The 25,458-nt window shown below is 45.6% G+C and overlaps 1 protein-coding gene across 1 annotated transcript in view; it reads right to left on the bottom strand.

The window, feature by feature from the left end:
* PCNX2 (pecanex 2) overlaps window positions 1-25,458 on the bottom strand; it is a 1,017,260-nt gene that overhangs the window by 421,481 nt on the left and 570,321 nt on the right. Inside the window, exon 17 of the mRNA XM_030194986.1 lies at window positions 11,287-11,386. Coding sequence (XP_030050846.1) covers window positions 11,287-11,386 — 100 coding nt within the window. The remainder of the gene's footprint in view (window positions 1-11,286; window positions 11,387-25,458) is intronic.

Genomic DNA, 25,458 nt, shown 5'->3' with positions numbered 1-25,458 from the left:
ATCACCTTCCCCACCCCCCACCCCCAGGCCCTGCAGAACAACATAGCTCACTTCCCCTCGGTCATAGGTGTCATTGACTGAACAAATATCACACTCAGCCCCCGCCCCACCCCGGGCACATGCGGCCACCTATAAGAGCACTCCACTCCATGAATATGCAAGTTGTGTGTGATGCCCAGGGGGAGATTGTAGATGTGTGTGCCCAATACCCAGGTTAAACCCATGATGCCTACATGTTACAGCACTCTGGAATCTTCTGCAGGTTTGACCGAGGGGAGATCACCGGCGGATGGCTCCTAGGTAACTGCAACATGGATCAGCCAAACCTATACCTCCTCCACCCGGCAACCCTCAGCACTGTCTTCCTCCAGGTCACTCTACAACCCACAATTCCCACCCCAACTCCACAAGGTACCCACTGCAAACAATACACACTCATGTTTCTCATTCTGCTTCTCCACAAAGATGACAAAGGCTACCCATAGCGGATCTGGGTCATGACCCCCATAGTGCACCTACAAACAGGGCCGGAGGACTACAACAGCAGACATTGGATCACACGTGGCATCATAGGGCGCACCTTTGGACAACTGAAAAACAAGTTCCAATGTCTAGATCGTTCTGGAGGGGAGCTCCTCTACAGCTCCCAAAAGGTTGGTAAGATCCTTATGGCCTGCTGCATGCTACATAATCTGGCCCAGCACAAAGGACAGGCCCTCCCAAGAGGATTGAGAGCAACCAGAGCAGCAGGCCCCAGATCAAGATGATGAGGAACCCCCTCCACCTCCCGGGAATAGAGCAGAGTGCCCACCAGCTGGGGGTCCGAGCCAGGTAAAGACTCATCGAGACAAATTTTTAGTGATAGTAAGTGAACATTTATTCCAATGACACACCAGTTACACACCACCACCACAACCTCCAACCACCATCACCCATTCTGTGCATATTCCCCTCCCTTCAACCATCACACTCCTTCCTCCCAGCACACTCCCACACCCCCAGCATGTCCCATCAGATAAACTATTGCCTACTTTCCCTCCCCCTCCACTGTTGTCTTCTACCCCTCCCACCCTGTTCCTGAGCAGCTGGTGGCAGTCCAGTTGTTGTTGCTGCTGGGGAACTCTGTTCAGAGTCCTCCCCTGATGAGCTCCCACTCCTCAGTCTGAACAAGACAGTATGCTGCCTTGGCTGCCCTCTGGAAGTCTGGCCACCTTGTTGGCTGGATGTTGCCCTGCAACCTGGGCACATGACCCAGAATGGGTGCTGGTGTGGTGGCTGATGGTTTCCTGTGAGCTGATGTCCTAGGGAGGTGCCACTAGGGAGGTTACAAATGAACGTCCTAATTTCAATTATGGGAGACAATTATAAACGTATCCAGCTGTGCTGCAGATCTAGACTTTTTCACTTCCATTATGGGTGCTTCTTTAAAATGTCTTTCGCTGAGCTCGAACTTTAGACGTTTTTCTTTAGATTATGGGATAGCATTTCTAAACGTCTTATGTTCAGTTATTGATACGGACACTTGTGTACACTCTGCAGTAAATCTCCTTTTTCACAGCATGCTACATACAGTGGGGGAAATAAGTATTTGATCCCTTGCTGATTTTGTAAGTTTGCCCACTGACAAAGACATGAGCAGCCCATAATTGAAGGGTAGGTTATTGGTAACAGTGAGAGATAGCACATCACAAATTAAATCCGGAAAATCACATTGTGGAAAGTATATGAATTTATTTGCATTCTGCAGAGGGAAATAAGTATTTAATCCCTCTGGCAAACAAGACCTAATACTTGGTGGCAAAACCCTTGTTGGCAAGCACAGCGGTCAGACGTCTTCTGTAGTTGATGATGAGGTTTGCACACATGTCAGGAGGAATTTTGGTCCACTCCTCTTTGCAGATCATCTCTAAATCATTAAGAGTTCTGGGCTGTCGCTTGGCAACTCGCAGCTTCAGCTCCCTCCATAAGTTTTCAATGGGATTAAGGTCTGGTGACTGGCTAGGCCACTCCATGACCCTAATGTGCTTCTTCCTGAGCCACTCCTTTGTTGCCTTGGCTGTATGTTTTGGGTCATTGTCGTGCTGGAAGACCCAGCCACGACCCATTTTTAAGGCCCTGGCGGAGGGAAGGAGGTTGTCACTCAGAATTGTACGGTACATGGCCCCATCCATTCTCCCATTGATGCGGTGAAGTAGTCATGTGCCCTTAGCAGAGAAACACCCCCAAAACATAACATTTCCACCTCCATGCTTGACAGTGGGGACGGTGTTCTTTGGGTCATAGGCAGCATTTCTCTTCCTCCAAACACGGCGAGTTGAGTTCATGCCAAAGAGCTCAATTTTTGTCTCATCTGACCACAGCACCTTCTCCCAATCACTCTCGGCATCATCCAGGTGTTCACTGGCAAACTTCAGACGGGCCGTCACATGTGCCTTCCGGAGCAGGGGGACCTTGCGGGCACTGCAGGATTGCAATCCGTTATGTCGTAATGTGTTACCAATGGTTTTCGTGGTGACAGTGGTCCCAGCTGCCTTGAGATCATTGACAAGTTCCCCCCTTGTAGTTGTAGGCTGATTTCTAACCTTCCTCATGATCAAGGATACCCCACGAGGTGAGATTTTGCGTGGAGCCCCAGATCTTTGTCGATTGACAGTCATTTTGTACTTCTTCCATTTTCTTACTATGGCACCAACAGTTGTCTCCTTCTCGCCCAGCGTCTTACTGATGGTTTTGTAGCCCATTCCAGCCTTCTGCAGGTGTATGATCTTGTCCCTGACATCCTTAGACAGCTCCTTGCTCTTGGCCATTTTGTAGAGGTTAGAGTCTGACTGATTCACTGAGTCTGTGGACAGGTGTCTTTCATACAGGTGACCATTGCCGACAGCTGTCTGTCATGCAGGTAACGAGTTGATTTGGAGCATCTACCTGGTCTGTAGGGGCCAGATCTCTTACTGGTTGGTGGGGGATCAAATACTTATTTCCCTCTGCAGAATGCAAATAAATTCATATACTTTCCACAATGTGATTTTCCGGATTTAATTTGTGATGTGCTATCTCTCACTGTTACCAATAACCTACCCTTCAATTATGGGCTGCTCATGTCTTTGTCACTGGGCAAACTTACAAAATCAGCAAGGGATCAAATACTTATTTCCCCCACTGTATGTGTACACGTCAGACTCCGAACTGGATTCATTCAACAGCTTTCAACAGCAGCACGGCCACGGAGGACGAAGAAGAACTTTAAAGACCTCGGGTCGGCTGGCGGGGGTTGGGGTTCCCCGCCAGCTGAAGAAATATTTTTAAAGGCAGCGACAAGTGGAAGCGGATCTCGGCTGGCGGGGGTTGGGGTCCGCCGCCAGCAAAGGTAAGCAACAGCAGCGGGAGAGGGTTGATGGCGGTAGGGGGGTGGAGAGAGTCGTTGGTGGCAGGGGGGTCTGGCAATGGCGATGGGGGGTCGTGGGGGGGGGGGCTAAAATGTGCCCCCTCCCTCTGGCTCTGGCCCCCCCCTACCGCCAGAGTCCAGATACGCCCCTGGTTGGTAACAAATACAAGATTGTGTTGTGGTCACATGAGATAGAAGTATATCAGGCGTCATGGGGTCGAGGAAGTAAATTGTCCATTACGATCTTTGATTATGTTGTGTTGCTGGGTGTGGGGATTTATGTTGGATCGGTGGGATAAGCTTTTTTAAAGAGATTGGTTTTCAATGATTTCCTGAATTTTTGGTGGTCAATTTTAATTCTTTTAGGAGCATTTTTACTAAACCGTGTTAAGCACTTAATGCATGGTTTACCATGTCTAGTGCAGAGCCACATTAAGGGGCCTTGTAGTAATTTAGCAATTACTATGTAATAGTAAATGTAGTAAATCATGCGGGCTCTATAGGCCATTAGCACCAGTAGCGCCCGCATTTGCCTGCACCCTAGGATTAGAGCCTGCAAGCGCATTCTGAAAGCTAATAGCATGCAAATGCATGCTAAACAGGGACATTTGCATTCTTTCCCAATGCTCAGCGGACATTGTGCCAAACAAGGGTGCTGCTACTGCTGTAAGTCCTACACCAGTTCGGGGCTGGCATTAGGGTTTACAAAGCATTGAGAAGGAATGGGGAGCCCTGTCCAACATTTATCTGCATGCTAGCAGAGGTCCCCCTATCCCCCTCTGACCCCCAACTGATCTCTCCTGCAAGAGGCCCAATCACCCCCTCGTACAGTAGATCTGACCCCCCCATTCTCCCCCAACATAAGAGAGGGCTGGAGGTCCATTGGAGCGCCCCCCCCCCCCAAGCTGGTGGTCTAGTGGCTCCAAACCCCCAGTACCTTCAGATGACAGATGAGGGAGTAGTACTCCCTCCTCCTTCCAGCGCCGTCTCCAAAATGGCAGCGCCTAGTTGTGCTCAGTGCATCTTGGGATGCACTGGACAGGGCTTTCCTGCCATATAAAGGGGTTTCTCCCTTATATGGTAGGGAAGCCTCACCCAGTGCATACCAAACTGCCATTTTGGAGGTGGTACTGGAAGGAGGAGGAAGTGCTACTCCTTCCTCTCTCATCTGAAGGTACCCGGGGGGGGGGGGGGGGGGGGGTTGGGACCACTAGACCACCAGGTGAGAGGGATACTAGACCACCATGTGGGGACCTCTAGCCCTTTCTGCTGTCGGGGTTGGGGGTCAGGTCTCCTGCAAGGGGGGGGCGCGGTTGATCGGTCAGAGGGGTTTGGTCAGTTTGGGGGCAGCACAACCACCAGGGCCTCTGTCCAGGGTGGGGGGGTTGGGGGGGTCTGGAGGTCCACCGGACCTCTAGCCTGCATTGGTATGGTTGACAAGTTTGGGTTTTTTTTTAGCAGCCTAGGCATAATCCTCCTGTAGAAGTAACCCATGATCAAGACTAATAGCACACATAAATTTGCATGCTATTAGTTTTGATTATTGGGGCACTGTTTCCCTGCGCTGTTCCAGTGCTAATTTTACAGTGCTGTTCGGAACAGTGCGGGGAAACTGATCGTCAGAGCCTAAGTGCTTTTTGTTTCAGGGTCATAGCATGGACAGAGAGTGGGTGTGGAATGTGTTAGGTAGATAACTCACTGTACTTACCACACTTTAACTAATGCAGAGTTAACATAAGACCGTTTACTGCCTCCTAAATAAGAAGTGTTAAGTGCTTCCACATTCACCAGGAGAAGGTATCATGTAATAATGTGAACGTTAATGCATGACCTGCAATAGAAAATTTTGGAAGCACCCTCAACAGGAGCCCCGTTAAATCTGAAGCTCCTGCACCATAAAGTCCCACTTAAAACTACTGTATCTGCACATTTTACCATGTTTAGTAAAAGAACCCCTTAATTTTTTATTTTTATCATTTTATTTTATTACTTTGTTATTTTACTTGTATATATATTGTTCATATGTATTCTATTTTATTTTGCTTTGATGTTGTTTATTTGTAAACTGCTTTAATTCATTTGTGGTAAGCAGTATATTTTATTTATTTTTATTTTATTTATTGCATTTGTATCCCACATTTTCCCACCTTTTTGCGGGTTCAGTGTGGCTTACAATAGGAGTTAAATGTTGGAAATACAATTTGTTACATATTGGTTATGGATTATATTTTGCATAATTATGCGAAACAATTGAAGTGTCGTTGAGAGTGTAACAATGGAGCACAAACATTGAAACATTGGAAGGAAACAATGGGAGCTTAGAGGGCGATAAGGGGGCATAAAGACATATAATATATATCTTTCTGTGATTGAAGGTATGAATGATGTGATATTACGGGAATGAGAGTTCCGAGGTGAATGTGTGTTGCATTCGTGGATAGTAGGTGTGGACTTTATGTGTTTTGGTTCTTTCCGTAAATCTTTTCGAAAAGATGGGTCTTCAGTGATCTGCGGAAGGAAGCTTGCTCGTTGATTGTTCTTAAGTTGCGTGGCAGTGTATTCCAATATTGCGTGCTCATGTGAGAAAAGGTTGATGCATGTAGCGTTTTGTATTTCACGCCTTTGCAGTTGGGGAAGTGGAGGTTTAGGAAGGTTCGGGATGATCTTTTGGCGTTTCTGGGTGGTAGGTCTATTAACTCAGACATGTAGGCTGGGGCTTCGCCGTGAATGATTTTGTGGACTAATGTGCACACTTTAAAAGTGATGCGTTCCTTTAGTGGAAGCCAGTGTAGTTTCTCTCGTAATGGTTTTGCACTCTCATATTTTGGCTTTCCAAAGATGAGTCTGGCTGCCGTATTCTGGGCTGTTTGAAGTTTTCTCAGTGTTTGTTCTTTGCAACCTGCATATAGTGAGTTGCAGTAATCCAGATGGCTGAGTACGAGGGATTGTACTAGGCTTCGAAAGACGGACCTTGGGAAGTATGGTCTTATCCTTTTAAGTTTCCACATGCTGTAGAACATCTTTTTAGTTGTGTTGTTAGCATGAGTATCGAGCGTTAGGTGGCGGTCGATAGTGACTCCAAGGATCTTTAGCGTTTCTGCGATTTGAAGGTTCAGGTTTGGTGTGTTTATAGCTGTGAATTCTTTTGTGTTGTATTGGGAGGTGAGTATTAGGCATTGAGTTTTTTCTGCGTTTAGTTTCAGACGGAATGCATCTGCCCATGTGTTCATGATGTGTAGACTTTGATTGATTTCGTTGAGGATTTCGTTAATGTCTTGTTTGAAGGGGATGTATATTGTCACGTCATCAGCGTATATATATGAGTTGAGGTTATGGTTTGATAGGAGTTTTGCCAGCGGGATCATCATTAGGTTGAAGATGGTTGGTGAGAGAGGTGATCCCTGTGGAACTCCACATTTAGGTGTCCATGCTTTAGACGTGGTCGAATTTGATGTAACTTGATACGAACGTTGGGTTAGGAACCTCTCGAACCAATTCAGGACATTTCCTCCAATGCCGAAGTATTCGAGTATGTGTAGTAGGATTCCGTGGTCAACCATATCGAAGGCACTTGACATGTCGAATTGTAGGAGGAGTATATTGTTGCCAGTTGCAATTATTTGCTTAAATCTAGTCATAAGGGTGACTAATACTGTCTCTGTGCTATGATTCGACCGGAATCCTGATTGGGCGTCATGCAGTATTGAGTGTTTGTTTAGATAGTTTGTAAGTTGTTTGGTTACCATTCCTTCAGTTATTTTGGTTATTAGTGGTATGGAGGCTACTGGCCTGTAGTTGGTTATTTCGCTCGTTCATTTCTTTGTATCTTTAGGAATTGGGGTGAGTAGGATTTTTCCTTGTTCTTTTGGGAAGAGTCCATTCTGTAGCATGAAGTTCACATGGCTCGTTAGGTCTATTATGAATTGCTGAGGAGCAGATTTCATGAGGTAGTTTGGGCACGTGTCTAGTTTGCAGTGGGATTTGGCATATTTTTTGAGAGTTTCAGAGATGATGTCTTCTGATAGTGTTTCGAATTCGGTCCATGTTCTGTCTGCAGGGTATGTTTCATCTTCTGGGTCAAGACAATCTAAGAGTGTGGCATATTCTATAGGGCTTGCGGGTATTTTGAGTCGTAGTTGTATAATTTTCTCCTCAAAATATTTCGCAAGGTTGTCCACATCTGGTACATCTTTGCCGTTGTTTGTTGCTGGTGTGGTGTCTAACAGTTTATTCACAAGGTTGAAGAGTTTATGTGTGTCTTTGTAGTTTGGTCCTATTATTGTTTTGTAGTGGAGTCTTTTGGTCTGTTTTATGGTGTATTTGTATTTTCTCCGAAGTAGTTTCCATGCGTTTAGTGTTTGTTCATCTTTCTTTTTGTTCCATTCTCGTTCTAGTTTCCTGACTTGTGTTTTAAGTTTTTTCAGTTCTTCGGTGAACCATGGATTTGTTTTTTTCCTGTGTGATGTTCTGGTTTGGGTGGGGGCGATTTTGTCTAGTGTTGTTGTACATTGATCGTCCCATTCTTGGAGGAATTGGATGGTGTCAGCGTTTGTTGGCCATTCGTTCTGGTAGATCTGTTGCCAGAATATTGTGGGGTCTATTTTTCCTCTCGTTGTGTATGTTGTTCGCTCTTGTTTATTGCTTGTGTTTATGTGTGTTTTTCGCCAGCAGAGAGAGACATTTGCTTTGTGGTGGTCTGACCATAACGTAGGTGTCCATCTTGTGTCAGTAATTGTGATGGTGGAATCTGGTTCGAATGTATTTGTTATGATGTCAAGTGTGTGTCCTTTTTTGTGTGTCGGTTGCGTATTGGGTACTTGTAAGTCCCAGAGTTTTAGGAATTCTTTGCATTCTCGTGTGCTTGGTGAGGTGTCATCTTCTAGGTGTAGGTTGATGTCTCCTAGTATGAGGATGTTTGAGGCAGACATGCAGGAATTCGAGATGAAATCCATGAGTTGTGCTTGGGAGTTTTGCCATTTTCCTGGTGGCCTGTAGAATAGGATGGTGTTAAGATGCCCTATTAGGTTTGGATGATTAATTCTAGTCGATGCTATTTCGAGTTGTGGCGAGGTCGAGTCGCCCGTGATTGTGATGGTGAATTCAGGTTTGTAGATAATAGCTATTCCGCCTCCTCTTTTTTTCCCATTTCTTGTCCAATGGATGATTTTGTATTCTGGTGGGCATGTTTCTAAGATGGCGGGGTCTGTAGGGCTATGGAACCAGGTTTCTGTGATGAATAAAAGGTCTAATTTATCTGTGGTGATCCAGTCTAGTATATCTACTGAGTTGCTTACTGCTGATCTTGCATTGATATATCCTAGTTGGATTGAGTGGTATGGTTCCGTGGGGGGGTTCGATGTGCTTATTTTTATTAGTTGTCTGTTTCTTCGGTGGTTGAATTTGTTATTGTTGTTGTTTTCATCTGTTAGTCGGCGGTATTCACATCCAGAGATTGTTCCGTTTGGTTGGTTGTTATGTTTTTGGTTTGGTAGGTTGTTGATCAGTTGTACATAGGATTGTTGTACTGTGGGTGAGTTGTTATGGATGTTCTTTAGGGTGGGCATTGTGTTTATGTGGGTGTTGTGTGGTTTGCGGGCAGTGGTGTTGGTGTTGTTTTGGTTGTAGATTGTGTGTGTGTATAAGAGTAAGGAGAGACAATGGATGGTTAAGAGTGTTTTACTGGTGTACATGTCTATGTCTAAGGTGCTGTGGCAAATGTTTAGTTGGATTACATTCAAACGAATCAAGCTTCCATTTGCATTTAGGCTAGGCAGTTCGAAGTCTACATTTGCATTTGAGCTTGGCTACAATTCAAATCGAGGGAAAGCTTACATATGCATTTAAGCTTAGCAACAATTCAAGCTTGGTAACAATTCACTGCTTACATTTGCATTTAAGCTTAGCGACAATTCAAGTTAGGCAACTATTCATAGCTTACATTTGCATTTAAGTTTAGCAACATTTCAAAGTTAGGCAACTATTCACAGCTTGCATTTGCATTTAAGCTTAGTAACATTTCAAAGCTTGGCAATAATTCACAGCTAGTCTGCTTACATATACGTTAGACTGGGCAATTGTTCCTGTTGATAGTGTTAGTTTGTGATCAAAGCAGCGGCAGGTTGGGGGGCGCCAAGTATTCCGCTCGGTACTGGCTATTATCCGGAGCTTCCAGTGCCAGGCAGAATAATAGGCAGAATTATAGGCAGTTTAACGGCGGCAGCTCTTATCTGATCTTCGGATCTGTGTAGCCGTCATGATCAGTATACATGAAACAACGAGACAAAGCAGAACAAAAGTAATCAAGCACAGTCACAGGCGCCCTAGCAGCAGCAGGTCTTATCAGATCTCCAGAGCGCACCAACGAACGAAGCAGACACAAAACAGTGAGATACAATGAGCAAGCAGAATCGCAGGCTGCCTAATGGCTAGGGCTTTCATCGGATTTCTGGTTCGGTGGTATGGGCTAGTCTTAGTTGGTAGTTCGCTCACCCGATCTCGCCTCAGGCTCCAACGTGCAGGCTGGTCGCATTCGTTTGGGTCCCCAGTGTCCTCCGGGCTCCGATGTCCCCGCCAGCTTTCTCGGCCCCGGACCACGGGGAGTTGTTTTCGTGGCGGTCTCCCGCAAGTGCAGTCAGTCACCGGTACCTGTGAGACTGCGCGATTTCGGCGCACCTGGACCTGATCCGGTCGGGGATGTGCTCCAGCCTCGAGGCGGCCTACCTCCGCGATCAACCTCGGGTTGCTCACCCGCTCCAAGACCGCGATGCAGCTTTCCGCCACAATCAGTCTCGAATCGTTCGCCCACCCTGGAGCTTGTCGGTGGTCTCTCGATCCGACAGCACCTCGCCAGTCGGCTCCGACTCCGAGTCATCCACGAGGCAGTCAACGGTTGTGATCAGTTTCGGGCCTTTTGCCCGTGATAGAGCTTAGCGAGGTCTTTTCGGTTTGCTGGTATTCCACCAGACGGCTCCGATTCAGCTCCGACTTCGCTCCGTTCCAGTCCGGTTCGGTCATGGGCGCTCCAGGCGGGTCTAGGTAGGTTTATTCCTTCAGACCCTAGGAGCTCGTTGCGGGGCTCCTTACCTGTCGGCCATCTTATTTTATTGTTAATAAAGTTATTAAGTTAATAAATCAAATCAAATCGCTTATCCACATTGCAACCTTTCTTTATATAAGTAAAACTTTTAAAAAATACTTTAATATACTACTACTACTACTACTATTAAATACACTATTAATATAAGGACCAATGGTTGTATTTGTAAACCAGTGTGCTAGCAGTTTTTATTGTATCACTTTTTGGTTCCCTTATTCAGTCAGTGTGCTGCACTTCCCCTATAAAAAAGTGACTCAAACATCATATAAGGAAAAATGAGATTCATGTACTATAGAATCAGAAAAAATGCAGGTAGTAAAATATTTACTAAGTCCTGATTTTCTGCGATTCAATTGTTAAAAGTGATTAGAAAGCAGCTGCAATTTATTTAGGAGGTCAGAGTTGGACGAACATTGACAGTGCATTGAGATTTGCAAGATTTACAGAAAGGGTTGAGTGAAATACATATTTTCTCTCCTTAGACTGTATTAACTCTTTGCCCTACTGGCACAGATCAATGCTGCACTCTCAATTAGAGGACTTCTTATCATGTTTGTGAGGAGCATGGAAACTTAAGGGATAAAACATGTTTCTTTTAATAAGTTGTTTTTCTTAGATCCCAAATGGAAAAACTGGAATTTTTCATGAAATTTCTAGGTATTTTAGAGCTGTACACATGACCAAAACCAACTTTAAGTTTATGAATTACAGGAGTTCTGCAGTTAGTCAACTTTAAAGTTTGCAGTAGCTGAAATCGTTTCCCATATTTAACCAAAGAATGACACTCAAAATCTGAACATCTTACCACTGAATTCCTTATCTTCTCAGGGAACAAATCCATATTCTCACTTGATGAATCTTCCAAATGATTAAAATGCGGAAATAATTTACGCTGAATAAGTGATCTACAAAACAAAAGCCATAAAGCACTTCCATATATCAATTTTCAGTCTTATACACACTAACCTATGGAAAGCTATAAGAAGAAATCAATATGGCACTGAAAACACTAGTAACACATATCTGTAAGCTGTAACTGAAGCCCCTCGCTGTCCTCCAAGTCATTCCTTAATGAAACAGCCAGCGTTAAACAGAAAAATATTATGAATGTTCCACTATTCCCCCTCCCTATGCAATAACATGAATAAAGAGTAGATATTGGTAAATTGTTATTTACTTTCAGGGAAGTCCTATTAAGTAGGTTAGTAGCCAATATTACATCCTAACTCGATTGTTCTAATTGACACTTCCCAGTTAAGCCTTTGGTTGCAAAATGTCATGAGCACAGCTTGTGTTTGTGTGTAGGACTGATGACTTTCTCCACGAGACAGTGGTCAACTATCAATATCAGATTTATCATCTGCTCCACTGTTTCCATCAATCAATGCTAGACAGATTAAGGAATTCTACTTCAATGAGTCAGGTCATTCTTAAGGGTGTAGTTTCATGATAGGGCTTCTTATAATCACCAGTTTTAATTAACATGGGGCCAATATTTAGCTGGTGGGAGGAAGCCCACATAAGCAATGGAGTTGGCGCTGAACCTGGAAATTCAATGCCACTCCATATCCAGCAATCAGCATTGAATTTCTGGTTTCATTTTTGGCCGCCAGAACATAACCAGTTAAGCCGATATTTAGCACTAACCGTTTAAGTTCCTAGCGGTTAAAGATAGGACTGCTATTTATGTGTTCCAATTTAACCACTAAACCTAGTGCTGAATATCGCCGTTAATTGGCTATATTGTGTGATATAGAGGGGAATAATCGAACGGCGCCAGCGAAATACATGGCCGGCGATGTATTTTGGCGGCGCTACAAACAGCTGGCCAGACCCGTATTTTAGAAAAAGATGGCCGGCCATCTTTAGTTTCGATAATAAGGTTCCGGCCAGCCAAATGCATTGGATTTTGGCCGGGGTTTGAGATGGCCGGCTTCGTTTTTTAGCGATAATGGAAAGTTATGTCAGCCATCTCAAACCCCGGCCAAATTCAAGGCATTTGGCCCTGGGAGGAGCCAGCATTTTTAGTGCACTGGCCCCCTTGACATGCCAGGACACCAACCGGGCTCCCTAGGGGTCACTGCGGTGGACTTCAGAAAAGCTCCCACGTGCATAGCTCCCTTACTTTGGGAGCTGAGCCCCCCAACCCACTACCTACAAATGTACTGCACCCACTAAAACTGCTCCAGGGACCTGCATACAGCCTCTAGGACTTATTGCTGCTGTATAACTTTGGCACACCAGTTCACACCTGAAGACTAATCTCTCTGAAAAAGTCCTTTCTTGAAATAACCACGTTTACTCACAGTTAACTGCAGATCAGAGGTTGTGCCCCACTGGCAAAGAGTCCCCTGGTACTAAGATTAGCAGTAGGTTAGAGCTGCCACAATGGTGTACAATGCCCTCTTTCAGCACCATTCAAGGTAAGAACTACGTTCTCTGACGTGGGTAACACAGGAAAGGGATCTAAAACTGTCTTACAAAAATGGCCACTACCGCATGGACTACAACAGGAAACAAAACAGGGCACACTCTGACCCAGTAAGCAGGGGGAAAAGCAGAGCCTACCAACTACCAATACCTATACCCACCACAATGCATTACTGATGTGACTCTGCAATGCAAATAACAGAAAAGGTGCCACACTCACCCCAGAGCCACATCACAAGCAGGCAAATGCTGTCGGAGGACAGAACACATTCTGCTGTCATGGAGGTGGGTACGGCATTTAAGGTTGCCAAAAAAAATATTTTTAACCTGTTTTTTATGCTGGGAGGGGGTTGGTGACCACTGGGGGAGTACGGGGAGGTCATCCCCGATTCCTTCCGGTGGTCATGTGGTCTGTTCGGCCACCTTTTTGAAGCTTGGACCTGAAAAAAAAGGGACCAAGTAAAAGCGGCCAAATGCTCTTCATCGTCAGTTTTTTTTCAATTATGGGCTAAAGCCATTTCATAACCCCGCCCATGCATGCCCATGTCCCGCCTTCGTGTTGCTGCCAACACGCCCCCTTGAACTTTCACCGGCTCTGCGACGGGAAAGAGGCGATGGTGTCAAAATAGCGGCTTTCGATTATACCGATTTGGCCGCTTTTGCGAGATCGCAAGCCATCTCCCGATTTGTGTGGGAAGATGGATGGTGATCACTTTTGAAAATGAGCTGGATAGCTGGTTAGCTGCTATGCACTAACTGCAAATGTTCAGAAGATAACCGGTTATCTCTTGCTAAATATTCACAGTTAACCGGTTAATGCTATTTAAGCGGTCGATGGCCACTGATGACCAGTTAAATAGTGCTGAATATTGGGAGGGCATGTATATAAGGTCATCCAAAACTGGGTGTCCATGGATATGGTAATTGTACCAAACTTGATAGCTTACAACCTAGCACAGATTGACTGGATGAAAGGCAAAGGCCTTTATTTTAAATGGTAAATCACCGCGATATATTTTGGCAAATGGTGATACATCAAATCAACAAATGAACAATTTTGTTTCAATTGGACAGTGAAAAAAATGACAATTTGTATTATTCTCATGGCATACAAACCTCTTAAAAACAGTCATATTCTAACTGCCAACATCTGCTTTAAAAGTGCTGCATACAAATATATAAGCACATAAGTACATAAGTATTGCCATACTGGGAAAGACCAAAGGTCCATCAAGCCCAACATCCTGTTTCCAACAGTGGCCAATCCAGATCACATATACCCTGTGGTGTGCTGGAGCCGGCTCGATCCGGCTCGCAAGAGCCGCTTGTTAGATTTTGACAGCTCTTGCGAGACAGTTGTTCTTGGGGGCGAGCCGGCTCTATTACGGGAGGTAAGCATGGCAAGAGGGCGCCATCACAGGCCATGCTTACCTCCCCTCCCGCTCCCAAACATGTCCAACAATGTCCTTCGCCCCCACCCTCCCCTCCCGCTCCTATCCATCTTTTTCTATTACCTCCGTCAAAGCGCCGTGTAATTTAAAGCCCTGCTGCCCATCTCCAGCCTTCCCTGCTTGCTTCTGATGAGTTCGTGCCCTTAGTCCCGCCTTCTGACGTCATTCTGATGTCATTTCCTTTTTCTGCAAAGGCGGGACAACATCATCACGAACATCATCACCTCTTTAACATTGCTTTTGACTCGTAACCACTTGAACCACTCGCCTCCACCTACCCTCCTCTCCTCCTTCCTGTACATATTAATTGATTTGATTACTTTATTTTTTGTCTATTAGATTGTAAGCTCTTTGAGCAGGGACTGTCTTTCTTCTATGCTTGTGCAGCGCTGCGTATGCCTTGTAGCGCTATAGAAATGCTAAATAGTAGTAGTAGTAAACCCTGGAAACGGAGTCAAGGGAACAGATAGAGAGCAGCAGAATCAGATACTGGGCCAGTATGATCAGAGAAACAAAGTCACCAGACAACAAAGGTAGAAAAAAATAATTTTATTTTCATTATAGTGTTTGGAATATGTCCACTTTGAGAATCAGGTGCTGAATGTTAAAAGTTTATATTTATTTACTTATTTATGGCATTTTATCCCACATTAAACATGAATTAGATTGGAACCTGGGATCATTTAATTTTTTTTCCTGGAGAGAGTATTGTATTGCCCCCCCCCCCCCCCGGCTATAGCCAGCTCTGCAATTTTGGGCGCAGAGGTGGATGGGGGGGGGGGGGGGGGGCGCAGTGGTGGACAGGGGGGCACAGAGGTGGATGGGGGGGGGGGGGGTTAAAAAATTACTAGCACACCACTGCATATACCTGGCAAGATCCCAAAAAAGTATACAACATTTAATATTGCTTATCCCAGAAATAGTGGCTTTTCCCCAAGCCCATTTAATAATGGTCTATGGACTTTTCCTTTAGGAAGCCGTCCAAACCTTTTTTAAACTCTGCTAAGCTAACCACCTTTACCATATTCTCTGGCAATGAATTCCAGAGTTTAATTACACGCTGAGTGAAGAAACATTTTCTCCGATTCGTTTTAAATTTACTACATTGTAACTTCATTGCATGCCCCCTAGTCCTAGTATTTTTGGAAAGAGTGAACAGACACTTCACATCTACCCATTCAACTCCACTCATTATTTTATAGACCTCTATCATATCTCCCCTCAGCCGCCTTTTTTTCCAAGCTGAAGAGCCCTAGCCGCTTTAGCCTTTCCTCATAGGGAAGTCGTCCCATCTCCTTTATCATTTTCATCGCCCTTCTCTGCACCTTTTCTAATTCCACGATATCTTTTTTGAGATAGGGCGACCAGAATTGAACACAATATTCGAGTTGCGGTCGCACCATGGAGCGATAGAAAGGCATTATAACATCCTCTTTTTTGTTTTCCATCCCTTTCCTGCATCTGTGGGGAAATGTGGGGTGAAAATTAACCATAAATAAATAAATAATACCTAACATTCTATTTGCTTTCTATGCCGCAGCAGCACACTGAGCAGAAGGTTTCAACGTATCATCAATGACGACACCTAGATCCCTTTCTTGGTCCGTGACTCCTAACGTGGAACCTTGCATGACGTAGCTAAAATTCGGGTTCCTCTTTCCCACATGCATCACTTTGCACTTGCTCACATTAAACGTCATCAGTCATTTAGACGCCCAGGTCCTCTTGTAATTTTTTACAATCCTCCCGCGATTTAACGACTTTGAATAACTTTGTGTCATCAGCAAATTTTTTTTTTTGATGTTTATTTATATTTATTGTACTTACACATATCGCACAGAAATAATTGTAAACAAACATTATCGCCATTTCCCTCTGCAATATCAACATTGGTATTTGTTTTGTTTCCATTACTCTATGTTCCCCTTATATATCCCTTACCCCCTCCCCCTCCCTCTACCCCCCTCCTCCCACTTAGTTAATTGGCAAGGCAGGGTCTGGCTGCGCCGACCACTCAATATATGAGTCCCATATTCGATGATACACTAACAGGCGGCCTTGTCGCATCGCCGTTAGCTTAGACATTAGGTGAATGTAGTCCAGTTTCCTTATAACAGTCCTGAGTCCCGGCAAAGTTTGTTGTTTCCATGCCGCTGCCAACACCAACTTACCAGCCACCAATATCTGGGTGGCCAGCTGATACACATATTTTTTGGACCCCTGGGGTCGCATATGCAGAAGGCAAAAGTCCATTGTCATAGGAAAGTCTGATTTTGTTATGCTTATAATCAACCTCACCACTCCCGTCCAGTATTGTTGAGCATGAGGACAGGCCCACCATATGTGCGCCATATCTCCTAACATTTCACATTGACGCCAACAGAGAGCCGACCCCCCTTTAAACATTTTAGCTAATCTCTGTGGTGTGTAATACCAGCTGTACAATATTTTATAGCCATTTTCTACAAGAGCATTGGAAATTGACACCTTAAGCAATGAAACAAACACTTGTTCCCATACTGAGTATTCATAAGAGACCCCCAGTATTGTTTCCCATTTGTGTGTATAGTATAAAATTGGCTGTGCTTGTAGTAAAAGTGCTTTGTATAGCCTAGAGATTCCCCCTCTACCCCCTCCACCAGCCATAGCCCTCTCTAATTGCGTTTCTTCCAAACTCAACTCTTCCTTTGCTCGCCTCAAAATGTAGTCCCTTAGTTGGCTATATTGAAATGCATTAGACGTTGGGATTCCATATTCCTCTTGCACTTCTGCAAAGGTTAATATTTCCCCTTCCTCCCACATCTGTCCCAACTCCCTTAAGCCTCCCCGCTCCCAGTTCCTATAACGCGAATCCATAGATCCCGGTGTGAATCCTGGTGCATAACGTATTGCGGTATGTAAAAAATGTGTGTGTCCTCGAAAAAATCTACTACGAATGTTATTCCAAGTTGTGAGCGGACACCGAACAATCGGCGGCACTTCCTTTATTATCTCTCTGATCTCTCGTTCAGATAGCCAAGGGATAACCCACAAGGGGTGCGAGCCGCACCAGGTCTGCTCCATAGCCTTCCAAGCCTTCCCACCTCCCTGCAACCACTCTGCTAAAATGCGAAGGTGAGCCGCCTGATAGTAAAGCGAAAATGAGGGCACCCCCATACCCCCGTGTACTCTCGGCTGATGCATCACTGACCGACGCACCCTTGACGGCTTCCTTTTCCATATGAAGGAGAAGACTCTGCCCTGCAACCTCTTAAGAAACTTGTCAGGTAGAGAAATAGGGAGCGCCATAAACAAGTAGAGCAGTTTCGGCAACAGGATCATTTTAATCGCATTTATCCGACCCATCCATGATATTGTTAGGCCCTCCCATCTCTCCATTTCCAAAAAAAGTTCCCGCACCTTTACAGGGAAATTGGCCGCATATAGATCCTCCATTCTCTTTGTAATATTCACCCCCAAGTATTTGATACTTCTAGGGGCCCACTTAAAGGGGAAAGTGGCTCGCAACCTTGCTGCTTGGTCCACTGGAATGGAAATGTTCAATATCTCGGATTTCTCCATGTTAACCTTAAATCCAGCCACCCAGCCAAAGTCCCGCAATGCCTCCCCTATAGTTGGAAGTGATGCACTGGGATTTGTCAGAGTAAGGAGGATATCGTCCGCAAATAATAGTACCCGAGTTTCAGTGGTTCCCATCCTCAGTCCTCGTACGTCTGGATGTGATCTAATGTAAGCCGCCAAAGGCTCCACAACCAAGGCAAAAAGGAGTGGTGATAAGGCACATCCCTGTCTCGTCCCCCGCCGCAACAAGAATGGTATGGACTGGCTCCCATTGACCCTAACCGAGGCCGTGGGCACTCGATATAAGAGATATATCCAGTGCATGAACCCTTCTGGAATACCCACCCTCCTCAGGGTTGCAAACAAAAAAGGCCAATGCACCCTGTCAAACGCCTTTTCTGCGTCTAATGACAGGATACATAACGGCTGTTGTTTTATATGTGCGAATTGAATAAGGTGAAGTGCCCTGCGAATATTATCAAATGTTTGGCGCGCCCGCACGAACCCTGCTTGATCTTCGTGAACTAGTTGCGGTAAATATTGCTGCAGACGGGATGCTAGGATCGCAGTAAAGATTTTGTAGTCCACCCCCAGAAGAGAGATTGGCCTGTAGGAGCCGCACAGCTGTGGGTCTTTGCCTGGTTTGGGTAGGACTATGATGTTCGCCTGGTGCCAGGTTTCTGGAAGGGACCTCCGTTCTCCCAAATCATTAAACACCTTCAGCAGCAGAGGAGCCACCAGGGACCCAAAAGTCTTGTAAAACTTATTTGTAAATCCATCAGGTCCTGGTGCTTTGCTGGGTGCTAGGTCCTTTATTGCCTGTAAGACCTCTTCTAGCTCAATTGGCCTGGAAAGTCTATGCTGGGCACTCTCTGCAAGTATGGGCATTACATTCCTATCCAGGAAGGCCTCAATCTCAACTTCCTCTGGACTAATGTCTGGAGTATAGAGTATTTCATAAAAGCTCCTAAAAGCTTCTTGTATGGCCTGAGGATCGGTTATGCGGTCCCCCCTATCATTTCTCAGCTGAGTGACATGCGCTTTTTTTGTTTGCTGTTTTAGTTTGTGCGCCAATACCCTACTGGCCTTGTTGCCAAACTCAAAATGGGTCTGGCGAATCCTCTGCAGCTGCTCAGAGAGGTCCGCCAGTTGGAGCTCCCTGATCTCTTGCCTCAATTTATGTGCTTGGTCTAGCAGAGTAATCTCTTTGTGTTGGGTTGGCCTGCCTCCAGAGATCACTCAACTGCCACCTTGCTATAAATGTGTGAAGCAGCTCCCGTCCCTGTTTAGCATATTGTATTGATGTAGAGGAGTTATCCAGTTGTGGGTTGGGAGTAACATTAAAGTCTCCTCCCACCAGCACGGTTCCCTCCCCATGTGCCAACAATATCTGATCTAGTCGATGGAAAAATTCCCCATGGTCTGCATTGGGCCCATAAACGTTGACTAAAGTGTAGGTCTGCGTTCCCAATTGGATAACTAATAAGATATAGCGACCTTCCCTATCTCTACTGACTTTTTTAATCTGCCAGGGATGGGAATCCTTAAGTGCTACCATGACCCCCCTACTCTTGGTGCCTGAATTGTTCGATGCAAAGTACATATGTGGATACTGGTGATGCCTACATAGCCTCTCATGTTGATTTTTTAAATGAGTCTCCTGAATCAGGGCTATATCTATTTTTAAGCGGGTCAGCTCTCGAAATAGGAGCTGTCGCTTCATTGGCACATTTAAGCCTCTGACATTCAGGATCGCTAGTGTTACATCTTGCATTCCATCACCTCCCATAGGCGCCCTAAGCCAGTCCAAGTGTAGTCTCCTGCCTTGTCATCTCCTTGTTCCTCTCCTCTTATCCATCTACTCCCCCGCCTCCCCCCCTCCCCCTGATCCTCCCTCCCTTCCACCCCCCTCCCCTATGTTCATAAAGATTCTCTCTCATGTTTGAAAGAGTATCCCGTAGAGGAAGTGCCTCACCCCTCCACTCACCCTCTTAGTGCCACTGAACAACATAACAACTGTTCTCCCGCTATAAATCAACCAAAGTCATTACAAACCGGAACCAAATTGCTCTTGCGAGCCTTAAATTCTGAACTTCCAATGGGCCCAGACCCAACACATGTTAATACATCATTTGTGCCCCCCTTACCCACAGTCATGTAAGTTGGCCAGCCGACTGCTGACGTTGCAATCTCTTCTGTCCCTTGCCCACTCGCTGCCATTTCGAGTGGGATGTTGGAGCTTTATCTCGACTTATTTTCCCCAGAGTCTCCGGCGGGATTTCCTGTTGTATTTCTGGAAGAGCCGCTCTGGCTTCAGCCAGAGACCTTGCTTGGTGCATGCGGCCTTCCTTATAGAATGCTAGGGCAAAGGGATGCTTCCAGCGGTATCGGATTCCAAGCTCCTGCAGCTTTCTTGTTATCGGCTTCAGCTCCGCTCGTCGTTTTAATGTGGCCATTGCCAGGTCCTGGTAGATCTCCACCTGGTGCATATCCCACTTGACGCTTTGTAGGCTTCTGGCCGCCTGGAACACCTTCTCTTTTAACTTGTAGTCCTGAAAGCAGGCTATGATGTCCTTAGGCAAGTTGTTCCGGGCTGGGCCCAGCGTTCTGTGAGAGCGCTCAAGCACGATTGCCGTTGCTTCCACTGGGCTGCCCGCCTCCTTCAATATGGCGCTCACCACCTGCTGTACTACTGTCTCACAGTCGGCATATGCGGGGGTTTCAGGAATACCTCTAAACCGCAAATTGTGCCGCCGACTTCTGTTCTCCAAGTCTTCCATCTTGTCAGCCAACTGTTGCTGGCCCAGGTGGACATCCGCGATCGCTCGGTCTAGCGAACCGAGCTCCTCCGTGTGTTCCTCCACTCGAGACTCCATCTCCTCCATCCGATTCCCCAGCTCTCTTATTTCACCGCGGAGATCGGTGCCCAGCGTCTCCAGCTCCGCCCGGACCGCCTTTACATCCGTTCGGATCTCCAATAGCCACTCTTTTAGCTCTGCGAGCGGGTCCGCTGCTGTACGGTCTGGGTCCTCACCAAAGAGGCAGGGGCTTTGCTGCAGTTCGCCGTCTGAATGCTTGCCGGCTCGCTCGGGCTGATTTTCTAGGCCCGCCACGCGGTTTGCCGTCTTCCCGCCTTTAAAGCCAAATTGGCTGAGTTCCGGTTGCTGACTCATCGTCGCTCGGAGCGCCCCCGGTTCTATAGGTGTTGCGAATCAAAATCGCACCGGGAGGATACGATCCGCGGGAGAACTCACGCTTTTTTTTGCTTCGGTGAGCGGGAGCTAACTGTTTAAGCCTCCATCTTTCTTGGTGACGTCACTTCCTCCCGACCGTGTCATCAGCAAATTTAATTACCTCACTAGTTACTCCCATCTCTAGGTCATTTATAAATGTGTTAAAAAGCAGCGGTCCCAGCACACACCCCTGGGAGACCCCACTAACTACCCTTCTCCATTGAGAATACTGACCATTTAACCCTACTCTCTGTTTTCTATCTTTTAACCAGTTTTTAATCCACAATAGAACACTACCTCCTATCCCATGACTCTCCAATTTCCTCTGGAGTCTTTCATGAGGTACTTTGTCAAACGCCTTCTGAAAATCCAGATACACAATATCAACCGGCTCACCTTTATCCACATGTTTGTTCACCCCTTCAAAGAAATGTAGTAGATTGGTGAGGCAAGATTTCCCTTCACTAAATCCATGTTGACTTTGTCTCATTAATCCATGCTTTTGAATATGCTCTGTAATTTTGTTCTTAATAATAGTCTCTACCATTTTGCCCGGTACCGACGTCAGACTCACCGGTCTATAATTTCCTGGATCTCCTCTGGAACATTGGCCACCCTCCAATCTTCCGGTACCACACTCGATTTTAAGGATAAATTACATATTTCTAACAATAGCTCTGCAAGCTCATTTTTCAGTTCTATCAGTACTCTGGGATGAATACTATCCGGTCCAGGAGATTTGCTACTCTTCAGTTTGTAGAACTACCCCATTACATCTTCCAGGTTTACAGAGAATTCATTAAGTTTCTCTGACTCGTCAGCTTCGAATACCATTTCTGGCACCGTTATCACTCCCAAATCTTCCTCGATGAAGACCGAAGCAAAGAATTCATTTAATCTCTCCGCTATGGCTTTGTCTTCCCCTGATCGCCCCTTTTATTCCTCGAGCGGTCCAACCGATTCTTTCACCGACTTCCTGCTTTTAATATACCTTAAAAAGTTTTTGCCTCCAATGCAATCTTTTTTTGAAGTCCCTCTTAGCCTTCCTTATCAGCGCTTTGCATTTGACTTGACATTCCTTATGCCATTTCTTATTATTTTCAGTTGGTTCCTTCTTCCTTTTTCTGAAGGATTTTCTTTTAGCTCTAATAGCTTCCTTCACCTCACTTTTTAACCACGCTGACTGTCGTTTGGTCTTCCGTCCTCCTTTTTTAATACGCGGTATATATTTGGCCTGGGCTTCCAGGATGTTATTTTTGAACAGCATCCATGCCTGATGTAAATTTTTGACCCTCGCAGTCGCTCCTCTAAGTTTTCTTTTCAATGTTCTTCTCATTTTATCATAGTCTCCTTTTTTAAAGTTAAATGCTAACGTATAATTAGAGTGTACTGGGGGAAAATAACTAACTACCTGTCAAAATTATTAGGTCACAGGATAGCGGGCACACCCAGGCAGCTGCTGTTGAATTTACCAGGATCAGTTGGGGCATTGACACCTCAGGGGACATTACTGTTTCGCAAACTTACTTTGTTGGCGAAAAAATGTATTTTGCAATACTGGACGTCTGACATGGGGCCAGAATACTGGCACTGGCGAAATTTAATTCACCATTTGATGATATGGGAAGCAAAAGAAGCTAAATGAGGGCCCAAAAGAAAAATTGCATTTCTAAAACTCTGGGGCACATACATAGACTCTCTGACCCATAGGGGGAGAAGCTTAGTCCTTAATGCACTGTAGCAGTTGGAAGTTGGTTGGATTGCTATCAGACATGAGCGGGAAAAAGGGGGGGATGGGGTGGGGGGAAGGGGAGGTTTAAGGGAAGAATAAAGGAGTCATTGGGAAGGGGTAATCATTGGGACAGAACACAATGTATGGGAATGTAATGTTTATCAATATCAATATCGATGTTAATAAGACCCATATGTGTTGTACAAACTACAGGACTCAAAGAATTGTCTGGGGAAGGTCTGGGAGCCCAGACTCCCACATTTATGTCCTAGGAGCGCTGTTGTTCTAGTGATGGATATTGTCTCTGTCCTGTACTCACTAATATATGTAAGTTCATGACATCGCAAAAGAGGAAGGAGGGAAATATGTAATAGAAAAGATGAACATTTGTCAAAGTTAATGGTTGTACGGATCAAGAAAGGGATCTGGGTGTCGTCGTCGATGATACGCTGAAACCTTCTGCTCAGTGTGCTGCTGCGGCTAGGAAAGCGAATAGAATGTTGGGTGTTATTAGGAAGGGTATGGAGTCCAGGTGTGCGGATGTTATAATGCCGTTGTATCGCTCCATGGTGCGACCGCACCTGGAGTATTGTGTTCAGTACTGGTCTCCGTATCTCAAAAAAGATATAGTAGAATTGGAAAAGGTACAGCGAAGGGCGACGAAAATGATAGTGGGGATGGGACGACTTTCCTATGAAGAGAGGCTGAGAAGGCTAGGGCTTTTCAGCTTGGAGAAGAGACGGCTGAGGGGAGATATGATAGAAGTGTATAAAATAATGAGTGGAATGGATCGGGTGGATGTGAAGCGACTGTTCACGCTATCCAAAAATACTAGGACTAGAGGGCATGAGTTGAAGCTACAGTGTGGTAAATTTAAAACGAATCGGAGAAAATTTTTCTTCACCCAACGTGTAATTAGACTCTGGAATTCGTTGCCGGAGAACATGGTACGGGCGGTTAGCTTGACGGAGTTTAAAAAGGGGTTAGATAGATTCCTAAAGGACAAGTCCATAGACCGCTATTAAATGGACTTGGAAAAATTCCGCATTTTTAGGTATAACTTGTCTGGAATGTTTTTACGTTTGGGGAGCGTGCCAGGTGCCCTTGACCTGGATTGGCCACTGTCGGTGACAGGATGCTGGGCTAGATGGACCTTTGGTCTTTCCCAGTATGGCACTACTTATGTACTTATATTGTTTGATCAATAAAAATTGTTTAAACATAAATGCTAACGTATTTGACTTCCTGTGTATAGTTACTTCAAGGTTGATATCAAAACTGATCATACTATGATCACTGTTATCAAGCGGCCCCAATACCATAACGTCCCTCACCAGATCATGCGCTCCACTAAGGACCAAGTCTAGAATTTTTCCTTCTCTCATCGGCTCCTGCACCAGCTGCTCCATAAAGCTGTCCTTGATTTCATCAAGGAATTGTACCTCTGTAGCGTGTCCCGATGTTACATTTACCCAGTCTATATTTGGATAATTGAAGTCACCCATTATTATCACATTGCCCATTTTGTTTGCGTCTCTGATTTCTTTTATCATTTCTGCGTCTACCTGCTCATTCTGGTGAGGTGGATGGTAGTACACTCCTATCACTGTCCTTTTCCCTTTTATACATGGAATTTCAACCCACAATGATTCAAAGGTGTGATTTGTGTCCTGCTGAATTTGTAATCTATCTGAATCAAGGCTCTCATTAATATACAATGCTACCCCTCCACCAGTCCGGTCCACCCGAGACTCAAGGCTGGAACACCAAGTGAGATGGAGGTGGGACCAATGGAGAGGGCCCTAGAAGCAGATTCAGAACCAAAGGGGCTGCGGTTTGTATCACCGTTAGCTGAGCATAAATCTCCTGAAGAGTTCTCAAGAGCTGTTGAAGCTGAGTTTGTAGCTGTTGAAGCTGAGTTTGTTATCGATGGACCACCTGGAGGAACTGGAGAGGTGATTTGTCAGTTGAGCTCATGGCCTTGGCAAACTGTCACAGTTTGAGGAAAGTGAGCCCATAGGCCATAGCGAGGTTGGGTCTACCTGTGTGATGCAAGTGCAGCACAGGTCCTCGCTGACGGCTGCTGACACAGATGTTGTTAAAGTCCAGGACCCAGAAGCGACTCCAAGTTGGGGGAGATGAAGGCCAAGGCCGGCCACAGGCAGACAAGGACTGAAGCAGACCCAAGAACTAGGCAGATGAGGTCGGGATTAGGCCAGATGTCTAGGCAGGCAGCGAGCAGGCCAGGTTAGGAACTAGGCAGAGAACTAGGCAGGCAAGGTCCAGAACAAGCAGGACCAAACAGGCAGGAACGCTGGAACAAGGCAGGGCAGGAACACTGGAACAAGGCAGAGCAGAATCAACATGAAGGAATGCTGGGGCAAAGCAGGGCAGGAACAATCAGGCAGGAATGATGGAAGAAGGCAACCCACACTGAAATCTGCAGGATGTGATGCCATCAGTCAGTGCCCTTTTGCAAGGCTATAAAAGGAAGTGCAGAGTTCCAGGAAGTAAAAAAGATTCTTCAGGCATGGGAGGCTGTTGGACCCTAGAGGACTTCTGGAACAGGG

The sequence above is a fragment of the Microcaecilia unicolor genome, chromosome 3 (assembly GCF_901765095.1).
Source record: "Microcaecilia unicolor chromosome 3, aMicUni1.1, whole genome shotgun sequence".
In the NCBI taxonomy this organism is placed as follows: domain Eukaryota; kingdom Metazoa; phylum Chordata; class Amphibia; order Gymnophiona; family Siphonopidae; genus Microcaecilia; species Microcaecilia unicolor.
The sequence above is the reverse complement of the archived record's forward strand: the minus strand, read 5'-3'. Positions and strand labels throughout refer to the sequence as shown.